Below are 24,217 nucleotides of genomic sequence, written 5' to 3'. Positions count from 1 at the left end.
TGGTGGAGGCCCACCAGCGAGAGATGATGTACCACGCTTCATTGAGGGTCATCCGCCCTGATGCCACCTACTCTGACCAAGCGCCCTCCCCACGGGCGCCACCCAGCCGCAGCAACAGCCACCTGGCAGGATGGCCATTGCCGGGAGTCCTGATGCCCCAGAGAGATGGGCATCTACTCCTTGGCATACGTGGGGAGTTAACGGCGCAGGCATCAGTAGAGCGATCCCTGTGTTGTCAGGGGGCTACAACCAACAGGGTACATGGTGGCCCCACCACAACGGACTGGCTACCGTGTTGGATCTTAGGTGCAATAAAGTCCAAGGTCGTCGTCGCAGTTAAAAGCAACACTGTAGAGTGCAGAGTGGTAATCGTACCCATGAGATGGAAAACGAGCGGGACACCATTGCAACGACGAAAAAGCCGGCTAAAGGTCTCAATGCACGACGGGTACAGTGCACCATGTAAGGCGCCCTTCCCCAATTGGCTCGCTCTTCGGGATAATTTAGAAAGATGGAGGTCAAACCCGAGAGGGGACCATCACATAAGGCTGAAACATTTGAGACTCCTTTTAGTTGCCTCTTACGACAGGCAGGAATACCGCGGGCCTATTCTAACCCCCGAACCCACAGGGGGAAATAATGATGTGACAGTATTTTGACAGAAAAGTGGAACTGTCAAACTACTGTCACACCAAAATTAACATTTGACTTTCAATACATTACATTATTTATCACTTTAATAAAACAGTGACAGTTATACGACAGTTCACTGAAGTCTAGACGTATTTGACAACAGCGATAAATGTTGAAACAGCCTGTCAAAAATAAAGATTTGTTATTACAAGCACCTATGTTGTTGCATCTATTCTAATAACCACCTAAACAACATATCAGTTCTCCTGAAGCACTCTGTATATATCCGGAAACGGTTCCAGATTTGGAATGCAAGCTTTTTCATCACTGGCTGACATAACTTCCTTTTCATTAATTTTTATCGTATCAAAATAATGGATGTAGTAGCAATCAATGAGGCATGTGACAGTATTACAGGCTGTCTACAACCACCCATCTGGAGAAGTTACATTAGTCTTATTGAAATTTCTCCTACTGACATTTCATGGGAAGTAGCAGCTACCAACAACATGACCAAAGCCGAACATCCAACATTTTTCCTCAGTTTGCTTGTCAGTAAGCATGTTTATGACTGAAGTTGAGAGAGAGTTTTCTTACAGCATGCAAGATCCTTACAGCACTACCAGAGCAAAAACAAACAGGGCGCACTAGAATACTTCACCTGGAAATATGACTGATGCATGAAGGACTACATCACAGTCATACAGGAGAGGAGGCTACCTAGAAGTCACTCGACCAAATCCTTTCTGGAGCATAAGGAATAAAATCAGTCGCCAGAGGTGGGGTTTCAGTGTGGAGTTTGTTCTTTTGACTGTAAGGTTAAACATACCTCACAATGTCACTTATGTCCACCATGGGAGACTTAGTAAAAGTTACTATCAGTGCTATGGAAGTTGCCAAATTCTGGCCTGTGGCTGTCTGAGATCTATAGTCTTTATATTCTGATTTTAGTTATATGTGTACAACTGTGTTTCATGTGGTTTGCTTCTGACACCACAAGTCATAACTGAAAACAAATGTTTCCACAATATGAAGCAAGGAAGAATAATGGCATTAAAGCCTATCAAACTACATAAACAGCTGATGTAAAAAATTACCACCACTCCTGCTGAAATAAAATTTTTCACAAGAAAGCAAAACTACTTCAGTTATGACTGAACTGATTTATTTAGAAATATACAAACCTGATGTCGTGGGAGCGCGAGGGATCCCAAGACCAAAGGCATTCATGTGATTGGGTCCAGCTGAGAAGCCTGGAGGAGGCAGCCTTGCATTGGTGTTACTTCTAGCAGGAGAATTTTGTGAAACCCTGAAAAGCAAGTTATTTAAATTGGCCTGAGCAGACACAAATTTTCACTTGCAAAAAAGAATAATGTTGGTAATAATCAGTTCAAATACTTAATACAAACTTTTTTTCTCAAATATACCCTAAGAAAAAACCGTTGCACTGCGAAGTAGTTACACAAATTGATCACAAATTTATATTCATACAGGTATCGACAGAAAATGCAGAACTGTAAACTTTGGCAGCTGATGGATAAATGTGTGTGACTGCAGTGCAATTTCACTGTGCAGCTGACAAGGATCGTAAACAGTGACATGCTGATACCAGGGCATAAAGTCTTCGCAAATTTCTTTCTGTTTACCCCAGTGGACAGTATAAGGTAACAGTGGACAGTATAAGATAACAGGTGACAGTGTTATGTAATGTGACAGCTTTGACAGTGACTGTGCTGTGTCATCTCTTGTTGAGCAGTAAATGTAGATGGCGAGAGTGGACCAAGCTGAAGTTGCCGGGAATTTCTGATTAGGGAGAGGGGGGGGGGGGGGGCTGAAGAACTGCCAGGCTACATCGTGTTACAATGAAGAGATTCTGACTGGATTTGAAGCTAAAACACAAAAACATAAAATATTAAAATCACATGATAAAAACAGTCCCTAGAAAAATCACCATGTTTGCACCAATTTACAGAAGCAGCTGTTAACAACTGTTTATAAAAAGAATCGTCTGACAACTATAATGATACACAACACCACATTGCCTATGCACGTGAAATAGCAACTGTCTAGCATGAAATCCTATAACAAATGAATGTTTGGCATAAGGATAAATACAACTACTGATTAACTATAAATAAAATTCTTTGATTAAGACAGGCGTGTGCCCAAAACAAAATCATCAACATGTATGAAACAGAGCGCCTCTGTGTGGACAGTTGACACTCATATTTATTTTTCTGGGTTTATTTGATGATAAATTTTCATATTAATATTTGTAAGAAAAGATTTAAGTAATGTAGCATGGAAATGGTGAAAATAAAGGAGCACGCCTGACTAATAATGGCTGTTCAGATTTGTCCAATGTTGAAAATGAAATAAGAAAGTGAATTATAGGACAAAGTGTAATCATTTGTTTGTCTGTACATGTGCATCACATCTACTGATTTCCATCTCATTCAGACAATTCCTTAGCGGTGTGTCTTTTTCTCATTTGTCTTAGAGTGTATCTAAGTGGCAATGATATATAACAACCCTAAAACACAAGAAGCAATTGTTGTTGATGATGAAAATAATAATAATAATAATAATAATAATAATAATACAAAGAAGGCCAGTTCAGCAAGTGAAGCTGATTACTTTAAAATTCAAAGAAATGTTCCATGTTAATAGAATGGAAATTTGAGTTGCCCACAATGGACCCATGGAAAATGACAGAAGCACATTATTTTTAGTGATGTGTTGCTACTGAGATCATCAGCAATGGAATAAATTAGGAAGGCAATAACTGTGGGTTTGTCTGAAGAAGCCATCTTGTTGACTGACTTTGGAAAACTATGGAAAACACTGTCAGGGTTCCATTGTTAACTGAACTGACAAAATTGGCACTGGAGAATGAGATGAGACAAGTTCAAAATGGTTCAAATGGCTCTGAGCACTATGGGACTCAACTGCTGTGGTCATTAGTCCCCTAGAACTTAGAACTACTTAAACCTAACTAACCTAAGGACATCACACACATCCATGCCCGAGGCAGGATTCGAACCTGCGAGTGTAGCAGTCGCAAGGTTCCGGACTGCGCGCCTAGAACCGCGAGACCACCGCGGCCGGCGATGAGACAAGTGGCTACAGATAATATAAAGGAATACACCACCTAAAAACATAACCAAATAGAACTCTTCCTTTCAAATTTAGATTTTCTCAAGGAAATTAGCTTACACATCCATGCAAAGAGAAGAATAAGCCAGCCTGCTTGGCTAAAGATTTGATATGATCTACTATGGGTGGTAACATGACTATTAATAAAAGTTCACGTAGTCTATTAACAATCTATCTCTCGTCACAAATGCAGCTAAGTATACCCTAGAAATGTACTCTCTACGTAAACATTGATTTCTAGAAGTTCAAAAGCATGAGTCCATTCGGTTATCTTGATAATTGGGCCCTTTTGTTTCATCACAAAATAAATTTCAGTGTTCTGCAGCAGATAGAAATCTGTGATGCTGGGCAGCAATTATGAGGTACATTCTGCTGTTGGTCTTTCAGGCAGCTGTGACTTTTATTGTCTTGCAATCACAGAGACAAAATTTACTCTTCTAATCATCTGTAGTAAATTTTATTTACAAGTGACAGTAATGCACCTATCACATCTGTGTAAAATGTGACACAAATTGCATTGGGCCTTTGGGGCATTGCTGAGTTGTCAGCTTTCATTTTACTTGTGTATCATTAAGTATGTACTATTGGCTGCCTCAAAACTACAACTTTCATTGAAGACATATTGTACTTCTGACAGACAAGCATGTTTCCATAAACTGATTGCGTTTAGGCACTTTTACGCTACAATTCTCCACTTTCCTTCAAAACCTTTATGCAACAATCACTATTACTTTTGAAGCTTTGTACACTCTCCTTGTGCTGTGGAGGGTCTTCATCATTTTTAGCTGTTCCACCTGTTTTTCTAGAAGACTCCAGCTATTTTCCAAAACTTGATTGAGGCCACCTTGGTTATTGCCACAGTGAAATGTTTAAGCTTTTGTTTGAGAAGGCTTGGCTGGCAACATGCCCAGTTTGCTGGACATGAAGATGTTTTATGTACCCTACGCAAAGTTCTGCATTCTGGCCTTAGACGGGTCAGTTGGGCGACTGACTGCCCTGACATCATCTGCCAATGGCATCATCACGTGCGGTATGAAGGAGCATGTGGTCAGCACACAGCTCATCTGGTTGCTGTCATGTTTCTTGAGAATGTAATCATTACCAATTGGTTGAGAAGCTCCTCACTTGGACTTGAGGATGACTGCACACCATGTACCAGTCCTCCCACCATGGAAAAATCCATGGCAATACCAGGAATCGAATCCAGGTCCCTGGCATGGCTGTCAGTCATGCTAACTATTCAGCTACCATTCAGCTACCATGGCAGATAGTTGTCCTTCATATCGTGGCAATAATTTTTTCTACAACTGCCTCGCAATCTCTTAGTCCAGTGTCGGCGTAAATGGCTTCAGAGATGGGAGTTATATTTTACACTAGTAAAACTATCCTATTGCTCAGAAAATCTTAAGTGTCTTCATGTCAGATAGACTTTCAAACTAATTCTCAAAGTAGATGGCTGGTAATGCTTTTAGAACAGAGTAAATTTTGTCTTGTGTGTCACTTGTATAACTGTAAAGTTCCTAGTCCACTGTTGGGTGGTTGCAACTTTCAACTACAATGTTACAACTGATAAGCATGTGCACAAATGAACTGGATGTTTTCGTAAGTCTGCATTTATTTCTATGGTTATACCATATGGTGATAGTGTGTTTCATTTCACTCTCAACAGTCAGTCTCATTGTAAAACCTCTTTTGTAGACTGACATTCTACTTAAGTGGATCAAGTTTCTTGTAACTATCGTTCTGTTAACTATAATTTTGACAAACTGTATTTTATCAAAGATCTCACTACTGCTGAATATAGGTTTTAGTTGACTTTCATTTGCTATTGTGTGAATTCCACAGTGGTTCAAAAGTGTGCTATTTTCATCACCATTAGTGGTTCACTCAAAAGTAGTACATGAAATCAGACAAAATAAAAATGAACTATAGATGACCTAACCCGGGCTTCAATTGATCAATGTATTAACAGAACAGCACTTAAGATTTATTTACTGAAAGTATTTACTTTTAATGTGTGTTTGCCATAGAAAAAATAGCAGTTTTCAAGATGTTAACTGAACAATACTACACTACTGGCCATTAAAATTGCTACACCACAAAGATTAAGTGCTACAGACGTGAAATCTAACCGACAGGAAGAAGATGCTGTGATATGCAAATGATTAGCTTTTCAGAGCATTCACACAAGGCTGGCACCGGTGGCGACACCTAAAACGTGCTGACATGAGGAAAGTTTCCAACCGATTTCTCATACGCAAACAGCAGTTGACCGGCGTTGCCTGGTGAAACGTTGTTGTGATGCCTCATGTAAGGAGGAGAAATGCGTACCATCACATTTCCAACTTTGATAAAGGTTGAATTGTAGCCTATCGCGATTGCGGTTTATCGTATCGCGACACTGCTGCTTGCGTTGGTCGAGATCCAATGACTGTTAGCACAATATGGAATCGGTGGGTTCAGTAGGGTAATACGGAACGCCGTGCTGGATCCCAACGGCCTCATATCACTAGCAGTCGAGATGACAGACATCTTATTCGCGTGGCTGTAACGGATCGTACAGCCACGTCTCGATCCCTGAGTCAACAGATGGGGACCGTTGCAAGACAACAATTACCTGCACGAACAGTTCGACGACGTTTGCAGCAGCACGGACTATCAGCTCTGAGACCGTGGCTGCGGTTACCCTTGATGCTGCATCACAGACAGGAGCACTTGCGATGGTGTACTCGACGACGAACCTGGGTGCACGAATGGCAAATCTTCATTTTTTCGGATGAATCCATGTTCTGTTTACAGCATCATGATGGTCGCATCCGTGTTTGGCGACACCATGGTGAACGCACAGTGGAAGCATGTATTCGTCATCGCCATACTGGCATATCACCCAACGTGATGGTACAGGGTGGCATGGGTTACACGTCTCAAGTCACCTATTGTTCGCATTGACGGCTCTTTGAACAGTGGTCATTACATTTCAGATGTGTTACGACCCGTGGCTCCTCCCTTCATTCGATCCCTGCGAAACACTACATTTCAGCAAGATAATGCACGACCGCATGTTGCAGGTCCTGTACGGGCCTTTCTGGATACAGAAAATGTTCAACTGCTGCCCTGGATAGCACATTCTCCAGATCTCTCACCAATTGAAAACGTCTGGTCAATGCTGGCCGAGCAACTGGCTCATCACAATACGCCAGTCACTACTCTTGATGAACTGTGGTATCGTGTTCAAGCTGCATGGGCTGCTGTACCTGTACACGCCATCCAAGCTCTGTTTGACTCAATGCCCAGGCGTATCAAGGTTGTTATTACGGCCAGAGGTGGTTGTTCTGGGTACTGATTTCTCAGAATCTATGCACCCAAATTGCGTGAAAATGTAATCACATGTCAGTTCTAGTATAATATATTTGTCCAATGAATACCTGTTTATCATCTGCATTTCTTCTTGGTGTAGCAATTTTAATGGCCAGTAGTGTGTAATACTTAAAAGAGAACCACTGACATTTTAATCTACACAATAATACTGAAAGATACCTTTTAGGTTCACAGTAGTGGCATTGATCACATAACTGACGTGACTTGTTTGATATTGTACCATTACACTATATAGGAAACAATGAAGATCTTTATAAACAATATGTCACAAAACTCAGGCAGTTTATTGAAGGTAATGACAAATATGGTGGAAACAAATAAAGAGACACTGCTGTTTGTCTATTTTTTTTTTTTTGTGCTGATAAGATGATGAAATAGGAAATATGGTGTGAACAGAATGGAGCTGAAGGAAAATTATTAAACCTAACTGAGTGGCTAAACTGAAATTGACTGCTGCAATACCTGTGACAAATGCACTGAGAAACAAAGAGCAGAATGAGGGCAGTTAACCAAACAATTATTATTATTGATGATGATTTAAAATACTGAACAGTGGTGTGAACAGCAATTGTAAGATGATAGTCTCGGGGGAGGGGGAGGGCACTACAAAACACGTAAAAAATCACTACATATTAGGCAGTCCCCCCCCCCCTCCCCCCACCCTTCCAGTCTGTCCTGCCAGCCCCTCCCAACTCCTGCAGTCCACATCACCTGGCAAGACTTGTCTCTTCAGAACAGGCAACACAATGAGCATGTGGAGCCCAAGAAACATCTGCAATTGGCTGATGCATGGCCCCTACTGCTCAACTTGCTGATATGTGAATCACAAAGTAATTTTATCCAAGCATTAGCATTTTGCCTATCACTAAATTTCATCACTGTGTGTGATTTTATAATGGACAAGATCTGCAAGCAACAATGCAGCAAAACAGAACAGATTTGGTCATGAACAATTAATTTCAAGAAATTAATGGCATTTGTCACAGCCTGAAAAAAAAAAAATAATTTCTGTGTAACAGAATTTAGAACAACAACAGAAAATACTATGAGGAATACAAACAATTGTCTGAGACAAAACAACCACTAAGCATACTGAAAATGTGTTGAAAACTAGCTATGTACAGAAATACTGTGCTGTACACTAAAGGCCAATTCATACTGGCCGTCACATCATGTCAAAACATTCTGCAACTCATTTCAAATAGCAGTAATCTGTGCTGGCCATCATGTCATGTCGCTGTCAAGGTTTCTCGGGAAAGAAGTTATGATGGCTAATGTTATCATCCATTGTTGATCCTGTAGCCCCCAACTTCATCTCCTCCTGATACGCAGCCACGGACTCATCTCCATATTTTGTTTCTTCGTGGTTTTTGGGTTGATATCACTTGTTATTCTTAGTGTTTGTTTGTTTTTTTGTTGGTTATAAATTTTTTTGTTTTATTATTTCTTTTGTTGAAATTTATAATTTTATAATCAATCACAAAAGATTGATAAAAGCAGTCAGGCAGCAATCTGAACCGTACGACTTGACTACACTAAATTACTTGCCCTTTATTACATTTATGAAGTGGGTTTTTATACATACCAGTGCCGTATTTAATATTCTACAATGAAATGGATTGCAATATGGCTGCAATTTGAAGTGAAAAAAAACTACTGTGGGCAGAATAAAATTGACAAGTAAGTGGAATTTATTTATATGTTGTCAGGTATTTGTAATGTTTCATACAGAAATGGAATGTCACCTTCAGAAACTGCAACAGTGGCAAAATGCTTGTTTTGTGAAGTACCCATCAAGTAATGTACATTATGTGATTAAAAGTATCTGGACACCTCACTGAAAATGACTTACAAGTTCGTGGCACCCTCCATCGGTAATGCAGGAATTCATTGTGGTGTTGGCCCACTCAGCCTTGATGAAAGCTTCCACTCTCACATGCAAACGTTCAATCAGGTGCAGGAAGGTTTCTTGGGGAATAGCAGCCCATTCTTCACGGAGTGTTACACTGAGGAGAGGTACTGACGTCGATCGGTGAGGCCTGGCACGAAGTTGGCTCTCCAAAACATCCCAAAGGTGTTCTATACGATTCAAGTCATGACTTTGTGCAGGCCAGTCCATTACAGGAATGTTATTTAGAGAAAGCTTTTGACAACATTAACTGGAATACTCTCTTTCAAATTCTGAATGTGGCAGGGGTAAAATACAGGGAGCGAAAGGCTATTTACAATTTGTACAGAAACCAGATGGCAGTTATAAGAGTCGAGGGGCATGAAAGGGAAGCAGTGGTTGGGAAGGGAGTGAGACAGGGTTGTAGCCTCTCCCCGATGTTATTCAATCTGTATACTGAGCAAGCAGTAAAGGAAACAAAAGAAAAATTCGGAGTAGGTATTAAAATTCATGGAGAAGAAGTAAAAACTTTGAGGTTCGCCAATGACATTGTAATTCTGTCAGAGACAGCAAAAGACTTGGAAGAGCAGTTGAATGGAATGGACAGTGTCTTGAAAGGAGGATATAAGATGAACATCAACAAAAGCAAAACGAGGATAATGGAATGTAGTCAAATTAAATCGGGTGATGCTGAGGGGATTAGATTAGGAAATGAGACACTTAAAGTAGTAAAGGAGTTTTGCTATTTAGGGAGCAAAATAACTGATGATGGTCGAAGTAGAGAGGATATAAAATGTGGACTGGCAATGGCAAGGAAATCGTTTCTGAAGAAGAGAAATTTGTTAACATCGAGTATAGATTTAAGTGTCAGGAAGTCGTTTCTGAAAGTATTTGTATGGAGTGTAGCCATGTATGGATGTGAAACATGGACGATAACCAGTTTGGACAAGAAGAGAATAGAAGCTTTCGAAATGTGGTGCTACAGAAGAATGCTGAAGATAAGGTGGGTAGATCACGTAACTAATGAGGAGGTATTGAATAGGATTGGGGAGAAGAGAAGTTTGTGGCACAACTTGACTAGAAGAAGGGATCGGTTGGTAGGACATGTTTTGAGGCATCAAGGGATCACAAATTTAGCATTGGAGGGCAGCGTGGAGGGTAAAAATCGTAGAGGGAGACCAAGAGATCAATACACTAAGCAGATTCAGAAGGATGTAGGTAGCAGCAGGTACTGGGAGATGAAGAAGCTTGCACAGGATAGAGTAGCATGGAGAGCTGCATCAAACCAGTCTCAGGACTGAAGACCACAACAACAACAACATTGTCATGTAACCTCTCCGCCACACGCCATGCATTAAGAACCGGTGCTCAATCATGTCGAAAGATGCAATCGCCATCCTCGAATTGCTCTTCAACTGTGGAAAGCAAGAAGGTGCTTAAAATATCAGTGTAGGCCAATGCTGTGATAGTGCCATGCAAAACAAAAAGGGGTGCAAGTCCCCTTAGTGAAAAACACGACCACACCATAACACCACCGCCTCTGAATTTTACTGACGGCACTACACATGCTGGCAGATAACGTTCATCGAGCATTCACCATGCCCACACCCTGCCATCGGCTAGCCACATTGTGTACCGTGATTCTTCACTCCACACAATGTTTTTCCACTGCTCAGTTCTCCAATGTTTATACTCCCTACACACCAGGCGAGGCGTCATTTGGCATTTACTGGCGTGATGTGTGAGCTATGAGCAGCTGCTCGACCATGAAATCCCAGGTTTCTCACCTCCTGCCAAACTGTCTTAGTACTTGCTGTGGATCCTGGCGCAGTTTGGAATTCCTGTGTGATGGTCTGGATAGATGTCTGGCTATTACACATTACGACCCTCTTCAACTGTCAGTGGTCTCTGTCAGTCAGAAAATGAGGTCGACCTGTACGCTTTAGTGCTGTATGTGTCCCTTCACGTTTCCATTCACTATCACATGAGAAACAGTGGACCTACATATGTTTAGGAGTGTGTAAATCTCGCATGCAGTCATATGACGCAAGTGACACCCAATCACCTGACCACGTTCGAAGTCCGTGAGTTCCGTGCAACACCCCATTCTGCTCTGACGATGTCTATTGACTACTGAGGTCACTGAGATGGAGTACCTGCCAGTAGGTGGCAGCAAAATGCACCTAATGTGAAAAATATATGTTTTTGGGGGTGTCCAGATACTAGTGTAATAGAGTCACCTAGTGTAATAGAGTTGTTCATTTCAATGTGTGTTTGTGGTAGGTTTATTTATTGTTTTTTAGCTCTCTGGATTGCGTGTGAAACAGTTTTGCAAACACCAGTGGTCAATATTTATGCGATTTCACTAGCTAACCCCAGCACAGTAAGGCACTTTTAACTATTAACACTAAGTGCCAAGCCTGTAGATTCTATGCACCGTGCATCCTTCCAAAAGCACCAAGCCCGTAGGTTCTACGGGCGTGTACTGTGTTGATTAAAAAGCACTCTGTGTTGTTTTCGCACTTCTGACTGTTGATATATGATGTTTATACTGTAGTTACTAGTTGTGTGGACAGATGACATGAATGTGCATCTTGTTTTCATGCTACTTCATTCATTATGAGTTTTGTTTTCGACTGAGAATAGAGCACATTATTGGTATACTTTGTAACAGATGCGGCACGTTTTGGTTTATCTGATGAAGAAATTGTCAATTTGCTGAATTTTGGTGACATTGTCTATATTCTTGATGCTGAAGATAACGACTTGGGTGAAACAGTTGTCTTATGGAGTATGTTTTTTGTAAAAGTCTACAACAAAACATATTTACAGCATTTGACAAAAGCAGATAAATAGCATTTGTAAGTTCACAAAATTAGTAGTTTTTATGTCTCTTCCCATTTTTTTAGTTGAAGAATCAGCCGAAAGCAATTCATCAGAAAACTACAGTAGTGATAATGACATTACATATAGTGCTACTGCTCCTTCCATGACAGAAATTGGTGAATGAAGTGAATGTGAGGCTGCTCCACAAATACCACTGAACAGAGCTCCGGACACGGATCACCTGAGTTCAGTGCTAGTTTTGTTAGTGTATTCACATAACTGACGAGGATACAAAATGACTGAAGTCTCAAACAAATCTCTATGCATCACAAACAATTCAAAGAAAGTTCTGGAAAAATAAACCGAAACCTCATTCAGTACTCAGTTCCTGGAAGCCAGTATCTCTAGCTGAAATTAGATGGCTTTTTGAGCATTGTGCTTCATGTGTGTGTGTCACATAGGCCAAAATTATCAGATCACTGGAGCACTAACAATGTAGTCAGTTGTAATTTTTGTCTGCAAATAATGAGTCATTTACATTTCATGCAAATGTTTTTATGTCTTCATACTGTTGATAACTCTGACCAAAAGAAACCAGCAGAAGAAGGCTTTCATCCACTTTTCAAAGTGCTTCCTTACTACAGTAATTTGAAAGAGCAATACGTTCGAGCTTATGGCTTTCTGAAAAATTGATCAATGTATATGCCCATTCTGTGGCCATGTCAGTTTTCATATTTACATGCAAAATAAACCACAGAAGTATGGACTGAAGTTATACATGCTGACACTAACAGTAGCTATGTTGCAAACTTGAAAGTTTATACTGGAAAGCACAACAATGACAATTCATCAGCAGCAGTTGTTATAAGGCTGCTGTCTAGTAGCAGTTGCTTGAATGATGACATACTGTTTAGTTATTCGATAGATCCTATTCCAGTCCAGAAGTCTTTGAGCAGTTATGTTGCGAAGGTAATGGTATTGTAGGACTGTAAATAAGAACAGAGTGTCAGTGCCTGAACATTTGATTACAGCTAAATTGAAGAAGGGTGAAATGACAAACAGACAAAAAGTAAATGTCCTGGCAATGAAGTGGAAGGACAAAAAGGATGCACATTAATTGTTCACAAGACATGTAGCCCCTTCACATCTTAGTTAACTGAAGTGAACAAGGCTGGAGTGGACCTTGGAGACCAGTGACTGCAGTACAGTGAGTTCAGGCACAGAACTGTAAAATGGTGGTGGAAGCTGTATTTTCATTTGCTCCTACTACGAGTCTAAAATGCATTTTGGTTACACAGTTCACTACAGACCAAGAAAATGATAGTAACTGATTTCATTACCAATCTTGCTATGAAGATGGCTCAGGATCATATGCCATCAGCTCCAAATACCAGAAACAGATCTGTAGGCAGACTGACACACAGACATTTCCTGAAACATTTACCATACACAAGAAAAAAGTATGCCTCTCATGTGTTATGTTCCTTTTTTCAAAATCAAAGGAAATGGGAAAGCATCTCGCAAGGAGACAAAGTATCAGTGTGGACAGAGCTGTGTGGGGTTATGTATGGAACCCTGTTTTAAAATATTCCATACCAAAAAGCAGTAAGATTCCATGCAAAAAGTGATATTGCATTTAAATTCTACATTCAGCACTGATCATTATGTATTTATGAACTCATTTACTCTACTTATACGAATGTATGACTCTTAATTTTACAAAAACAATGTTATTTAAATAATATAATTTGTCCATGTCATACCAGACTGGATTTTGTTCATAGACAAACTGGGCTTAAACTGTTGTTAATTTTGTGTTTATACATTTACACGTTTACAACTTTCCAAGACATACTTTTTTGGACATAGCTAAAATTGCCTGGATTCTGCAGACATTGACAGGTATTGGGGCTGTACTGAGAATGCTGAAAGCCAAAAATAAGACGTAAAGAAAACTTATAAATCTTGAAGGGAAAGATATTGAGAGAGATTTCACTATGGCAGCCCATAACACTGTGTTCCTTGTAGTAATTATGGGTGCAATTTGACATAACAAATGAAAAACGATTTGACTTTCTCAAATATTTATAAAACGCAGATTCTTCCTCATTGAGCTCCTTGTATAATGTGTGAAATTCCCCTTCTGTACCACATAATGATATTTTTCAGTCCCACACTCTTTTTTGCATTGTTCTGCACTTCTGTCTTCCTTCTCTAATATACAAGATAAGTCTGCAAGCTGCAAAACACTTGAGTCCAATAAATGCCATTTTTGCTCAGGTGTGGTCTCCAGCATACACATATATACACTGAGGTGACAAAAACCATGGGAGACCTCGTAATATCATGTCAGACCTCCTTTTCCCTGGCATAGTGCAGCAGCTCGACATGGCATGGACTCAACAAGTTGTTGGAAATTCCCTGCAGAAATACTGAGCCATGCTGCCTCTATAGCCATCCATAATTGTGAAAGTACTGCAGGTGCAGGATTTTGTGCATAAACTAGCCTCTCAATATGTCCCATAATTATTCAATGGGATTCATGTCAGGCAGTCAGGGGGCCAAATCATTCACTCGAATTGTCCAGAATGTTCTTCAAGTCAATTAAATTCCATTGCTCTTTGGGAACAAGAAGTCCATGAATGGCAGCAAATCGTCTCCAAGTAGGCGAACACAACCATTTTGAGTCTATGATTAGTTCAGTTGATGGAGTCACCATCAGCTTACACAGTGCCTTGTTGACAACTTAGGTCCACGGCTTCAAGGGGTCTGTGCCACACTCTAACCCTACCATCAGCTCTTACCAACTGAGATCAGGACTCATCTGACAAGGCCATGGTTTTCCAGTCATCTAGGGTCCAACCAATATGGTCACAAGCCCAGGAGAGGCACTGCAAGTGACGACGTGCTTTTAGCAAAGGCACTCGCACACATCATCTGCTGACGTAGCCCGTTAAAGCCAAATTTCACTGGACTGTCCTAACAGATATGTTTGCCATATGTCCCACATTGATTTCTGTGATTATTTCAATCACTGTTGCTTCTCTGTTAGTACTGCCAACTCTATGCAAACACCACTGCTCTCAGCTGGTAAATGAAGGCTGTTGGCCACTGCACTATCTGTGGTGAGAGGTAGTGACTGAAATTCGGTATTGTCAGCACACTCTTGACACTGTCGATCATGGAGTATTGAATTCCCTAATTATTTCCAAAGTGGAAGGTTCCATGAATCTAGCTCCAACTACCATTCTGTGTACAAAGATTGCTAACTCCGTTGTGTGGCTGTAATTATGTTGGCAACCTTTTCACATGAATCACCTGAGTACAAATGACAGCTCTGCCAGTGCACTGTCCTTTTATACCTTATGTAGGTGACAATATCACCATCTGTATATGTGCATATTGCTATCCCATGACTTTCACCTTAGCGTAAGCTATTGCTTTTTGTGTGTGCACTTTGCACATAGAAACAGTTGAAAGTAATCTTGCGAAGATAGCAACTCGCACAAAAAAACTGTTGAGGACAGCCATGTGTGTTGATATCACATGACTTTAATTGACTTTCCACGCTGTGATGTGACTGACAGTGTGAATACACCTTGACGAGATGGTGCCATGTCCTGGCGGTCAATGTGAACTGGCCTTAACTTGGATATCCAACTTGCGTGCTTCACTTCAGTGTTTGTGCATTTATTTAGTGCTCAGCCTTTTCTGCATTTCAATTAACAGCAATAAGTTCTCAAAAGTGCAAAGTTATACAAAATTACATATAAAAAAAACTCTATTTCTTTTACCTTTGATTATGAAGGAGATATGAACTTGCACCATTAGTGTATGGTGTAAGTATCTTCCCTCCATACAGAAACTGCTGTTGTGCACTGGCTGATCCATGAAAACTGTGTCCCCCATGCTGGTAATGTTGTTGTTGTTGCTGCTGCTGCTGCTGCTGCTGGTGTTGTTGTTGGTGATGGTGGTGTTGCCGTTGCTGCTGTTGTTGCTGGTGGTGGTGGTGGCTATGGTGGTGGTGATGGTGGTGATGGTGGTGATGGTGATGGTAGTGGTGATGCTGCTGTTGGTGGTGTTGCCGCTGATGCTGTTTCAGATGGATGTGCTGCACTTGGTCATTCCCACAACTTTCCTGCTGCCTAACAGACAACATCATTGTCTCTTTCTCAATCATTTCAGCCAAGGCCTTCTGGGTTTCATGGAAAGGATCGAAGTCCAGTTCATCATCTGGGGCACGTATATTGTCTTCTTGTCTGATTTCTTCTTTGACCCTTTCACAAAACTCATCCTCTCTATCTACATCTCCACAGCTGTCTGAAGAGTCATTACCATTTCTCTGTCTTTCCGAGCCACCGTAGCTTGAAAAACGATCATCTTCCAAAGAAGAATCATTCGTGTCACAACTGTGGTGTGGCAGTTCACTAACCGTAGCACTACGATTGTTCTTCCTAGATTGTTTCACAACTCCTCTGTTACTATTAGACACGCAACCTTGCTTTTCTTTACGGTGTTCCCGCCTCCTGTGAATATCGGGGTAGCGTTTGTCTACAATCTTTGAAGAGAATCCATTACGCACATGTTGCATCGAGCCATTCTGGAGACCTGAGAATTCATGACGACTGCTACCTATCACATATACTGTTGGATCTTCAACAAACCCATTAGAAAGCACCTTGTGGAAAACATACCCATTTCCTGAAGCAATTTTTGTAGTTTCACAGTTAACAATAACACTGCTGTCCACACCATTTACTTCACTGAAAGGGAGCTTGTGCATTTTGCGTATAATATGTTCAATATTATTAATTCTGTAGCCCCCTTGCGCATTTTTAAATCGTTCCGAAGCAATTCTTACTGATCTTTCAACATTTTCACCCCCCTCCTCCTCCTCCTCATCCTCTTCCTCCTCCTCCTCCTCTTCTTCTTCTTCTTCCTCTTCATCTTCCACCTCCTCATCTTCATCCTCCTCCTCCTCTTCTTCCTCTTCCTCCTCCTCCTCATCATCGTCATCCCTACTACCTTCACGGACACACTTATCTTGTGAAGTTGTGGTTTCTTTTGTCCGGTTTGAAAATCCAAATGCTGCTTGCCAGTCTTCTGAAGAGTGTACCGGAGGCAGCACATCTGGTATGTGTGCCACAGAAAGCCCATTAGAGGACCAATCCGAACCCCCTGAAAATCATGAAGTTACTGTCTGTTCATTAATAGTTTTTACATGAGCTGAATATAAAGAATAAACACTATCTCTGCAAACATAATTACAGTTCTCTGTGTTCACTGTTCATAATATCTATAAGGGTGAGATTACCAAGATGCTCCTCAACAATAAACTTAACCATGAAACAGTCACCAATGCCCACACAGTAAATAATAAAAATATTAAAATTAAAACGGTGAACAGTGCTGCTGACAAACTGACTACCTTATTGTGTAATAGTCTGCCTCAAGATTAAACTTTCCACTGTTATCAGTATGCATGTATTTTTTGAAAGGAATTTTGCAAACAGGGATCATAGTTGCAGTAAGACAACTCATATTGCTCCTTCACCAAAACAGGGTATCTGCTCACTTCTAAACTTCAATTCATGAGTTTTGCGCTTTAAAAAAAAAAAAAAAAAAGTTGACTGTCTTCTCCTAGGCACTTTCCATGACTTTCCCCTTGATCCAAAATTAAAACTGGTGTGAAAGGACACTACTTAGAAACTTTTATGATATTAAGGAGAGTCCATAATGGGCCCTTGAGGAAATTCCAAAAGAAGTTTTGGCAAAACTGCATAACCAAGTGGACACACTGCTAAGACAACGTGCGCATAACGTGTACATGCTACATGTACAGACAGATCGGGATGAAAAATCTCAAAATGGTATGGATGAAAACTGAGTCAAATATAACTGCCAGAGTTACCAGTATTAAGTGTATAACCAAAAGAACATACAAAGCTTGTATTTAACAAAGCTACAAGCCTAAAATCTACAGGCTAAGCACATGATCCCAATTTCTCCTCATATTCATAATCACATTGTTACTGGTTATGAGTGCAGTGAAATGTGGAAACAACCTTGTCTTCAGTATCGGCATAATGATCCTGCAGAGATGGTAAGCGGTTAATGCTACACGAATATGGCAGTACCTGTTATGATCTTTGAACTGATTTTCAGAGTATGGTTGTACATGCTGGTATTGGTAATACTGAATCTTTTACAAGCAACTGACAAATGTTGATAACTGTAGGATTGTTATGGCACAAGTAACAAAATCATGCATTACATCAGGCTGTCATGTATGGATTGAGCCAAACTTGGGGAAAAAAGGGGGGGGGGGACACAGGTAGTGAAGGGCAGTGGAGATAGAGATGCATAGGCTGCACTACTAGTCACCTTCACCAATACAGTTCTATCCTAGTCTACAAATGATTACCTTTATTCACTTGATAATACATGCAAATCATTGCAGTACAGTGAAGTCTTTTTACATATGTGTATCAGCAATTTTCTGAGATTGTCTGGCTAGAATATGTCAGTGTCTAGGAAGGTGAGGAATACTACTCATCATTAACGTCGTACCTCCAGAGAGAGCCAACTGCCCCAACCATTACCAATGCCAACACTGACTGTACTGCTGATGGCTGCCCATGTTAGATTAAGTCCACAGCTTTCTCTTTTTAACAGTACAAAAAGAATTTTAACAATGTTAGGATGATAGTTAAGTAGAGTATGTTACCAAGAGGCGGCTAAAAATAATAATTAAAAAAAAAAAAAAAATACAGGCAAGTAGATGGAATAAATATATCATCTCATAAAACCTATTCTTAAAGAATAAATTTACAGTAAAAAAAAAGACTAAAATTACACCACAAACTAGTGTAGCTTGTTGATTGTCAACGAAAGCCAGTACATATGCCAGACGAAGACAGTCATACACTGGATGATTAAAACAAACCTGCCAAAAGTGGGGTATTGCAAACGTTAGAGAAGCAGTCTCTCTTTTTGAGAAGGCAGGAAGTAAGACCGGTGTTTAACACATCACCAACGATGAGGTTACTAGAAATGGAGCACATGCTCAGTTTGGACATAGATGGGATGGGAAATAATCAATGTTGTTCTTGCAGGAACCATCCGAGCACTCACTTTAACTCATTTAGGAAAACCCTGCCCTTCCCCCCCCCCCCCCCCCCCCCCAAAAAAAAGAAGGGGCCAAGATGATGATTATTTTAAAATCACACTTAAGTATACAAAATCTTCAAATAATACAGATAAATGTATGTAGAAATTGTTTCAAACGACCAGTACTCTTCTAACAAGGGGAGGGCACGATGTTTGGAACGCGGATTTACTGCGAACTTCGTACACTCGTAGTACTCCATGAGGACAACAAAATGTGTAAGCATTAGCACGTACTTCTCAAGCATTATTGAGAAAATCTCAAGATAATTTCGGTCATCAAATATATACCTGTGTGTGGCCATTTATTCCATGGAGCGGCGGCAGCCGAATGGTTAGCATTCAAGCCCCGTGATCGCGCGATCGCTGGATCGAGTCCCGTTCGTCAGATTTTATTTTTTTTAAATTTATTTTCAGCACAGTCATTTTCTTTACTATTTATATTACAATTGATATAATGGGAAAAATACTTGTAATCGGATGAACTTTTGTTAAATTTACAATTTGTTTGGCAGTCTGCGTATTTTTATTGTCACAAATAATATAATATTCATAACTACCGACTCGTAAATGACCAAACGTATGAAGTGATACTGAAAATGTATGCTTGTCCGTGATTTAAGAAATCCCTTATACCTGGAAGGAGCCCGAAACAACTTGTTACCTGCAAGTTTTGACCGGCACAGACGGCTTTGAAAGATGTACAACTAATAGTCGCTTTCGACATTACGAGCACAAGTTGCAGGATGACATTTTTCGTAAAAACATGGAAAATGTGAAGTTAAACGGCACCAGTTGCATTGAATAAATGATATGTTTCTGCATACACAAGGTCTTTTGAGGTTTTCCGTGGAAAAACAAACATTGTTAACATTTTCAAAAACATCTCTTTCTGCCGATAATTTGGAAGCAAACCATGCATAGTGGGGTATTTCCTTAAATATCGGCACTGGTAATTGGTCATGCAGTATTGAGTGTATTTTAATAGCGTCTTCACGAGACGCAATTTCTCGTTCTCTTTCAATTAAATACGAACAATTTTGAAGACATGGACAAGCATACATTTTCAGTATCACTTTATGCGCTTGGTCGTTCACTAGTCAATAGTTATGAATATTATATTATTTGTGATGATAAAAATTTGCAGACTGCCAAATAACATTGTAAATTGAATAAAAGTCCATCCAATTACACGTATTTTCCCATTATATCAATTGTATTAAAAAAAAAAAAAAACCACTGTTAAAAACTGACAAATGGGACTCTATCCCGCCGTTACGGGGTTTGAATGCTGAAAACTTTTTTGTTGTTGATATTATTTTGTTCTATATTGTCGTTGAATTTGTTCATGGCGGACGTCCAATGACACTCGTTCAGGTTGTTCGTTGATCCGTTCACAATGTTTTTTTTTATTACAGAGGGTAGCTCAACCCTCTGACTGAACATGCTGAGCTACCGTGCCGGCTTCCACTTGGCTGCCGCCGCTTCATGGTAAAAATGGTCACGCACAGGTATATATTTGACGACCAAAATTATCTTGCGATTTTCTCAATAACGTGCTACTGCTTACACATTTTGTTTTGCTAATGGAGTACTGTGAGTGTTCGGAGTCTGAAGTAAATCCGCATTCCAAACATCGTGGCCTCGCCTTGTAAGAACAACAGTTATATTAATATATAACATTAAACTACATATTCATAAAATATAACTCAGAACATCATTAAACTAAATATTCATAAAATATAACTCAGAACATCATTAAACTAAATATTCATAAAATATAACTCAGAACCTACAACAAATGACATCCACCACTGAGTTTTTCATGGATGAGGACACGCAATACTTCATTCACACACACACACACACACACACACACACACACACACACACACACACACGTTTTCTAAGGAAATTAACTGTAATTTTATTTTGTATTTGGTACACATCCACAAGTAAAGAGAATACTTTTAAACGTCATCTGCAAACATACCACTTTTATTTTTCAGGCATTTTAATGGCCTGTAATATATATCTGCAATCTATTATATGCACTAAGAATGTGAAGACTTTATTCTGAAGTTTCTTTAACATGATGATTTTTAGTGATAACCTCTTTTCCAGGTTATAAACAAATCTTGGTACACATTATTTGCAATCCCTAAATAAAAGGTAAAGCAAAAATGCTGATGTAATATAGCCATTCTAAATTTTATTCCACATATCTATAAAATACAGTACACTGACGAAAAAAAAAAAAAAAAAAAGAAAAAGAAAATAGCAACCCCAAGGAGGAGTTGTGTGACAAACAAATGTTAGTAGGCATGTTTCTACATCTGAAAGATGATATCTATTGCAATTTCACACCAGTTGCATAAGATAGGTGCTAGTAGTGCCATGGTGAGGATGCAAATCAGGTTTGCTTCGAAAACACAATGTAATGGTTGTGAGCATTAGTTACCTTTGAGACTGGACGTGGTGAGTTGATATTAGTCAGTGATGCCTTTAAGGCAAAAAATATGCCATTGTCAACACTTCATTGAATTTTAACAAGGTCGTGTAATACAGCTACGATAAGCTGGATGTTCCTTCTGTGATATGGCAGAAGCACTTGGCAGGAACGTAGCCACTGTACATGACTGCTGGCAGTGTCTGTCACAAGAATGTATGGTTGCGAGAAAACCAGGATCTGGACGGCCACGTGGGACAATAGAAAGGAAAGACCATGTTTGGTGTATGGCTCTGTTGCATCTCACTGCATTTGCAAAAGTGATTTGAGCAGCAGATGGTGCCACAGTGACGCAACGAACTTCAAGGACAGCTCCGAGCCACACACCCTGCTATATGCATTCCCCTGACCCCAAACCACTGCCATTTGTGATTTCAGTGGTGTCAAACAAAAGCTCATTGGAGGGCCAGGTGGAGGTCTGTTGTGTTTTCTGATGAAAACTGCCTCGGTGCCAGTTAGCAGGAGGCCTGCACCCAAGTTGCCTGCGTGCTAGACATGCTGGACCTTTACCTGGAGTTATGGTCTGGGGTGCGATTTTGTATGATAGCAGGAGCACTCTTGTGGTTATCCCACGCACCCTGACTGCAAAATTGTATGCCAATCTGGTGATTTGACCTGTTGTGCTGTCATTCATGAACAGCAATCCAGAGGGTGTTTTCCAGCAGGATAACGCTTGCCAATATACTGCTGTTGAAACCCAACATGCTCTATAGAGAGTCAACACATTGCCTTGGCCTCCTCAATCACCAGATGTCTCCAATGTGTCCAATGTCCATAGGACATCATCAGATGACAACTCCAACGTCATCCACAAACAGCACTAACCATCCCTATATTGACAGACCAAGTGCCACACGCATGGAAAACCATCCTACAAACTGACACCCGGCACCTGTACAACACAAAGCATGTACATTTGCATGCTTGCATTCAACCGACTATTAATGTACACGCGTCACATTTAATGGCTTATCTCACACTTACATTAACCTGTGATCTTGCAGAGTCAATTGTCATATACATGCAATACACCTAATGGATCAGCAACCCTAAACGGAGAAGCATTGCGTGCACGCGTACCGCCAAGATGTTACCTCCTAGGGCTTCGGCCACCGGTGTGTTTCATATCGCAAGCAATAGGTGGTGAGGTAAGTCCAAACAGAGGTCCTCCTCGCTGGGGATCTGCTGAGTCATGTGCAAGGAAATAGATCCAGACGTATACGTCCGCATACCAGTTATTTATAGCGGAGCAGCTCCACTCATCAGCAGTTCTCTGCTGACATTTTGGGTCAACTCCTGTGCCAGCTAATACTATCCTTTCACACAGAACTTCTGCAGGACTTTAGACCTCTCCAAGAAGTAGCTCCAAGAAGCTTCTTTGGCCAGCACACTCTTCTTCCTTCCAGTAGGAAACTTTGTTGGATTAGTCCTTATGTCCCTCATCTAAATTAATTTTGTTGTTTTCCTAGAAGTCAGTGAGAGTTTGGCATTAAGTTTTGTAACAAGTAGCTTTTGTTTAGCTAACACCCTGCTGTGCCATAATAAACTTTTCTCTTGTTGACTTGGGACATGTTGTTTCTCAATCATCTTCCTAGGTGAGGTCCAGCAGTTTGGTGATGAAGTGTTTTTTGGACCCAGGTGGTCACATGTGTGTTCTTTCGTCCTTTAGTTTCTCCAGGTCAACAGACAGGTCAGATCATCTTGCTTCCCTATGGCCGAACATCCGGTTCCTGAACCCCTCAATGTGATATAACAGATGTTGCTCTTCCTGCAAGATATGCAAAACGTCATGCAGGATCTGGTAAACATGATGGCGAACATTACTGCAGCATCCGCTGATGGGTCGCAACTCTATTCTCTAATGGACTCTGTGGCTAAATGCCTCAGTGGAGCTACCCCACCATTCCTGCCCTTCAACAGGAAAATGGAACCTCGGGCGAATTATATGGCCTCGTCCAGGCAGCATTTTCTCCAGCAACACCAATTGTCAGGCAGTCCTAGTCACCTGAAATGGACAGGTGGTCTACTGTCTTCTTTAGGAGTTAAACCCTGAACTTGAACTGCACATCCCGTCATATAAGGAATTGAAAGTTTGCTTGTAAGAATACTTTGACTGTCAAGTGCACACTGCGGCAGCAGAGCGCACTTTCTTCAGCTGTTGTAAGCAACAGGAGCAATAGTATTGGGAATGGCTCGTGATGCTATAGGTATGTCTCAGAAACGTCGTTTTGGTGTTCAAATGATAACTGTCAACAGTCATATGCCACATCGGTCATTTGAGACATGATCTTACTGCATGCCACAGATGAGGGGCTCACTGAAATTGAAAGAACCCATTTTGGATTCTTGTCTTTTGATCATTCGCGTGTTCGGGCAATCCCTTTGTGCATCAGCATTCCTGCATACTATTTCATGTAGCACCCCTCCACCCCCCTCCCTCTGCAAAGCTTTTCCCTCCCTGTAATCTGCCATTCTCAGCCCACAACCCTCAGCAGTTGCCATGTTCTATTCCTTGTTTTGCCACGCATCCTAGGCGTCAGTGGCAGTTTCTCCCTGCCAAATGTGTGTGTGGCCAAACAGGTCACACAACAGGGGTCTGTAGAGCCTCCTTCAAGATGAATGTGGATTATGCTCAAGTGGACCTCTTCCCATTACAGCAT

The 24,217-nt window shown here is 40.7% G+C and overlaps 1 protein-coding gene across 2 annotated transcripts in view; it reads right to left on the bottom strand.

Annotated features, from left to right (window-relative positions):
* The window catches only part of LOC126248604 (myb-like protein Q), a 221,544-nt gene that overhangs the window by 63,670 nt on the left and 133,657 nt on the right, over nt 1-24,217 (bottom strand). For both annotated transcript variants that reach the window (XM_049949740.1, XM_049949741.1), the window contains 2 exons: nt 15,676-17,059; nt 1,818-1,942 (listed from right to left, as the gene is read on the bottom strand). In XM_049949740.1, coding sequence (XP_049805697.1) covers nt 1,818-1,942; nt 15,676-17,059 — 1,509 coding nt within the window. The remainder of the gene's footprint in view (nt 1-1,817; nt 1,943-15,675; nt 17,060-24,217) is intronic.

This window comes from Schistocerca nitens, chromosome 3, assembly GCF_023898315.1.
Source record: "Schistocerca nitens isolate TAMUIC-IGC-003100 chromosome 3, iqSchNite1.1, whole genome shotgun sequence".
NCBI classification, from domain to species: Eukaryota; Metazoa; Arthropoda; class Insecta; order Orthoptera; family Acrididae; genus Schistocerca; species Schistocerca nitens.
This window is presented reverse-complemented; position numbering and strand designations above follow the sequence as displayed.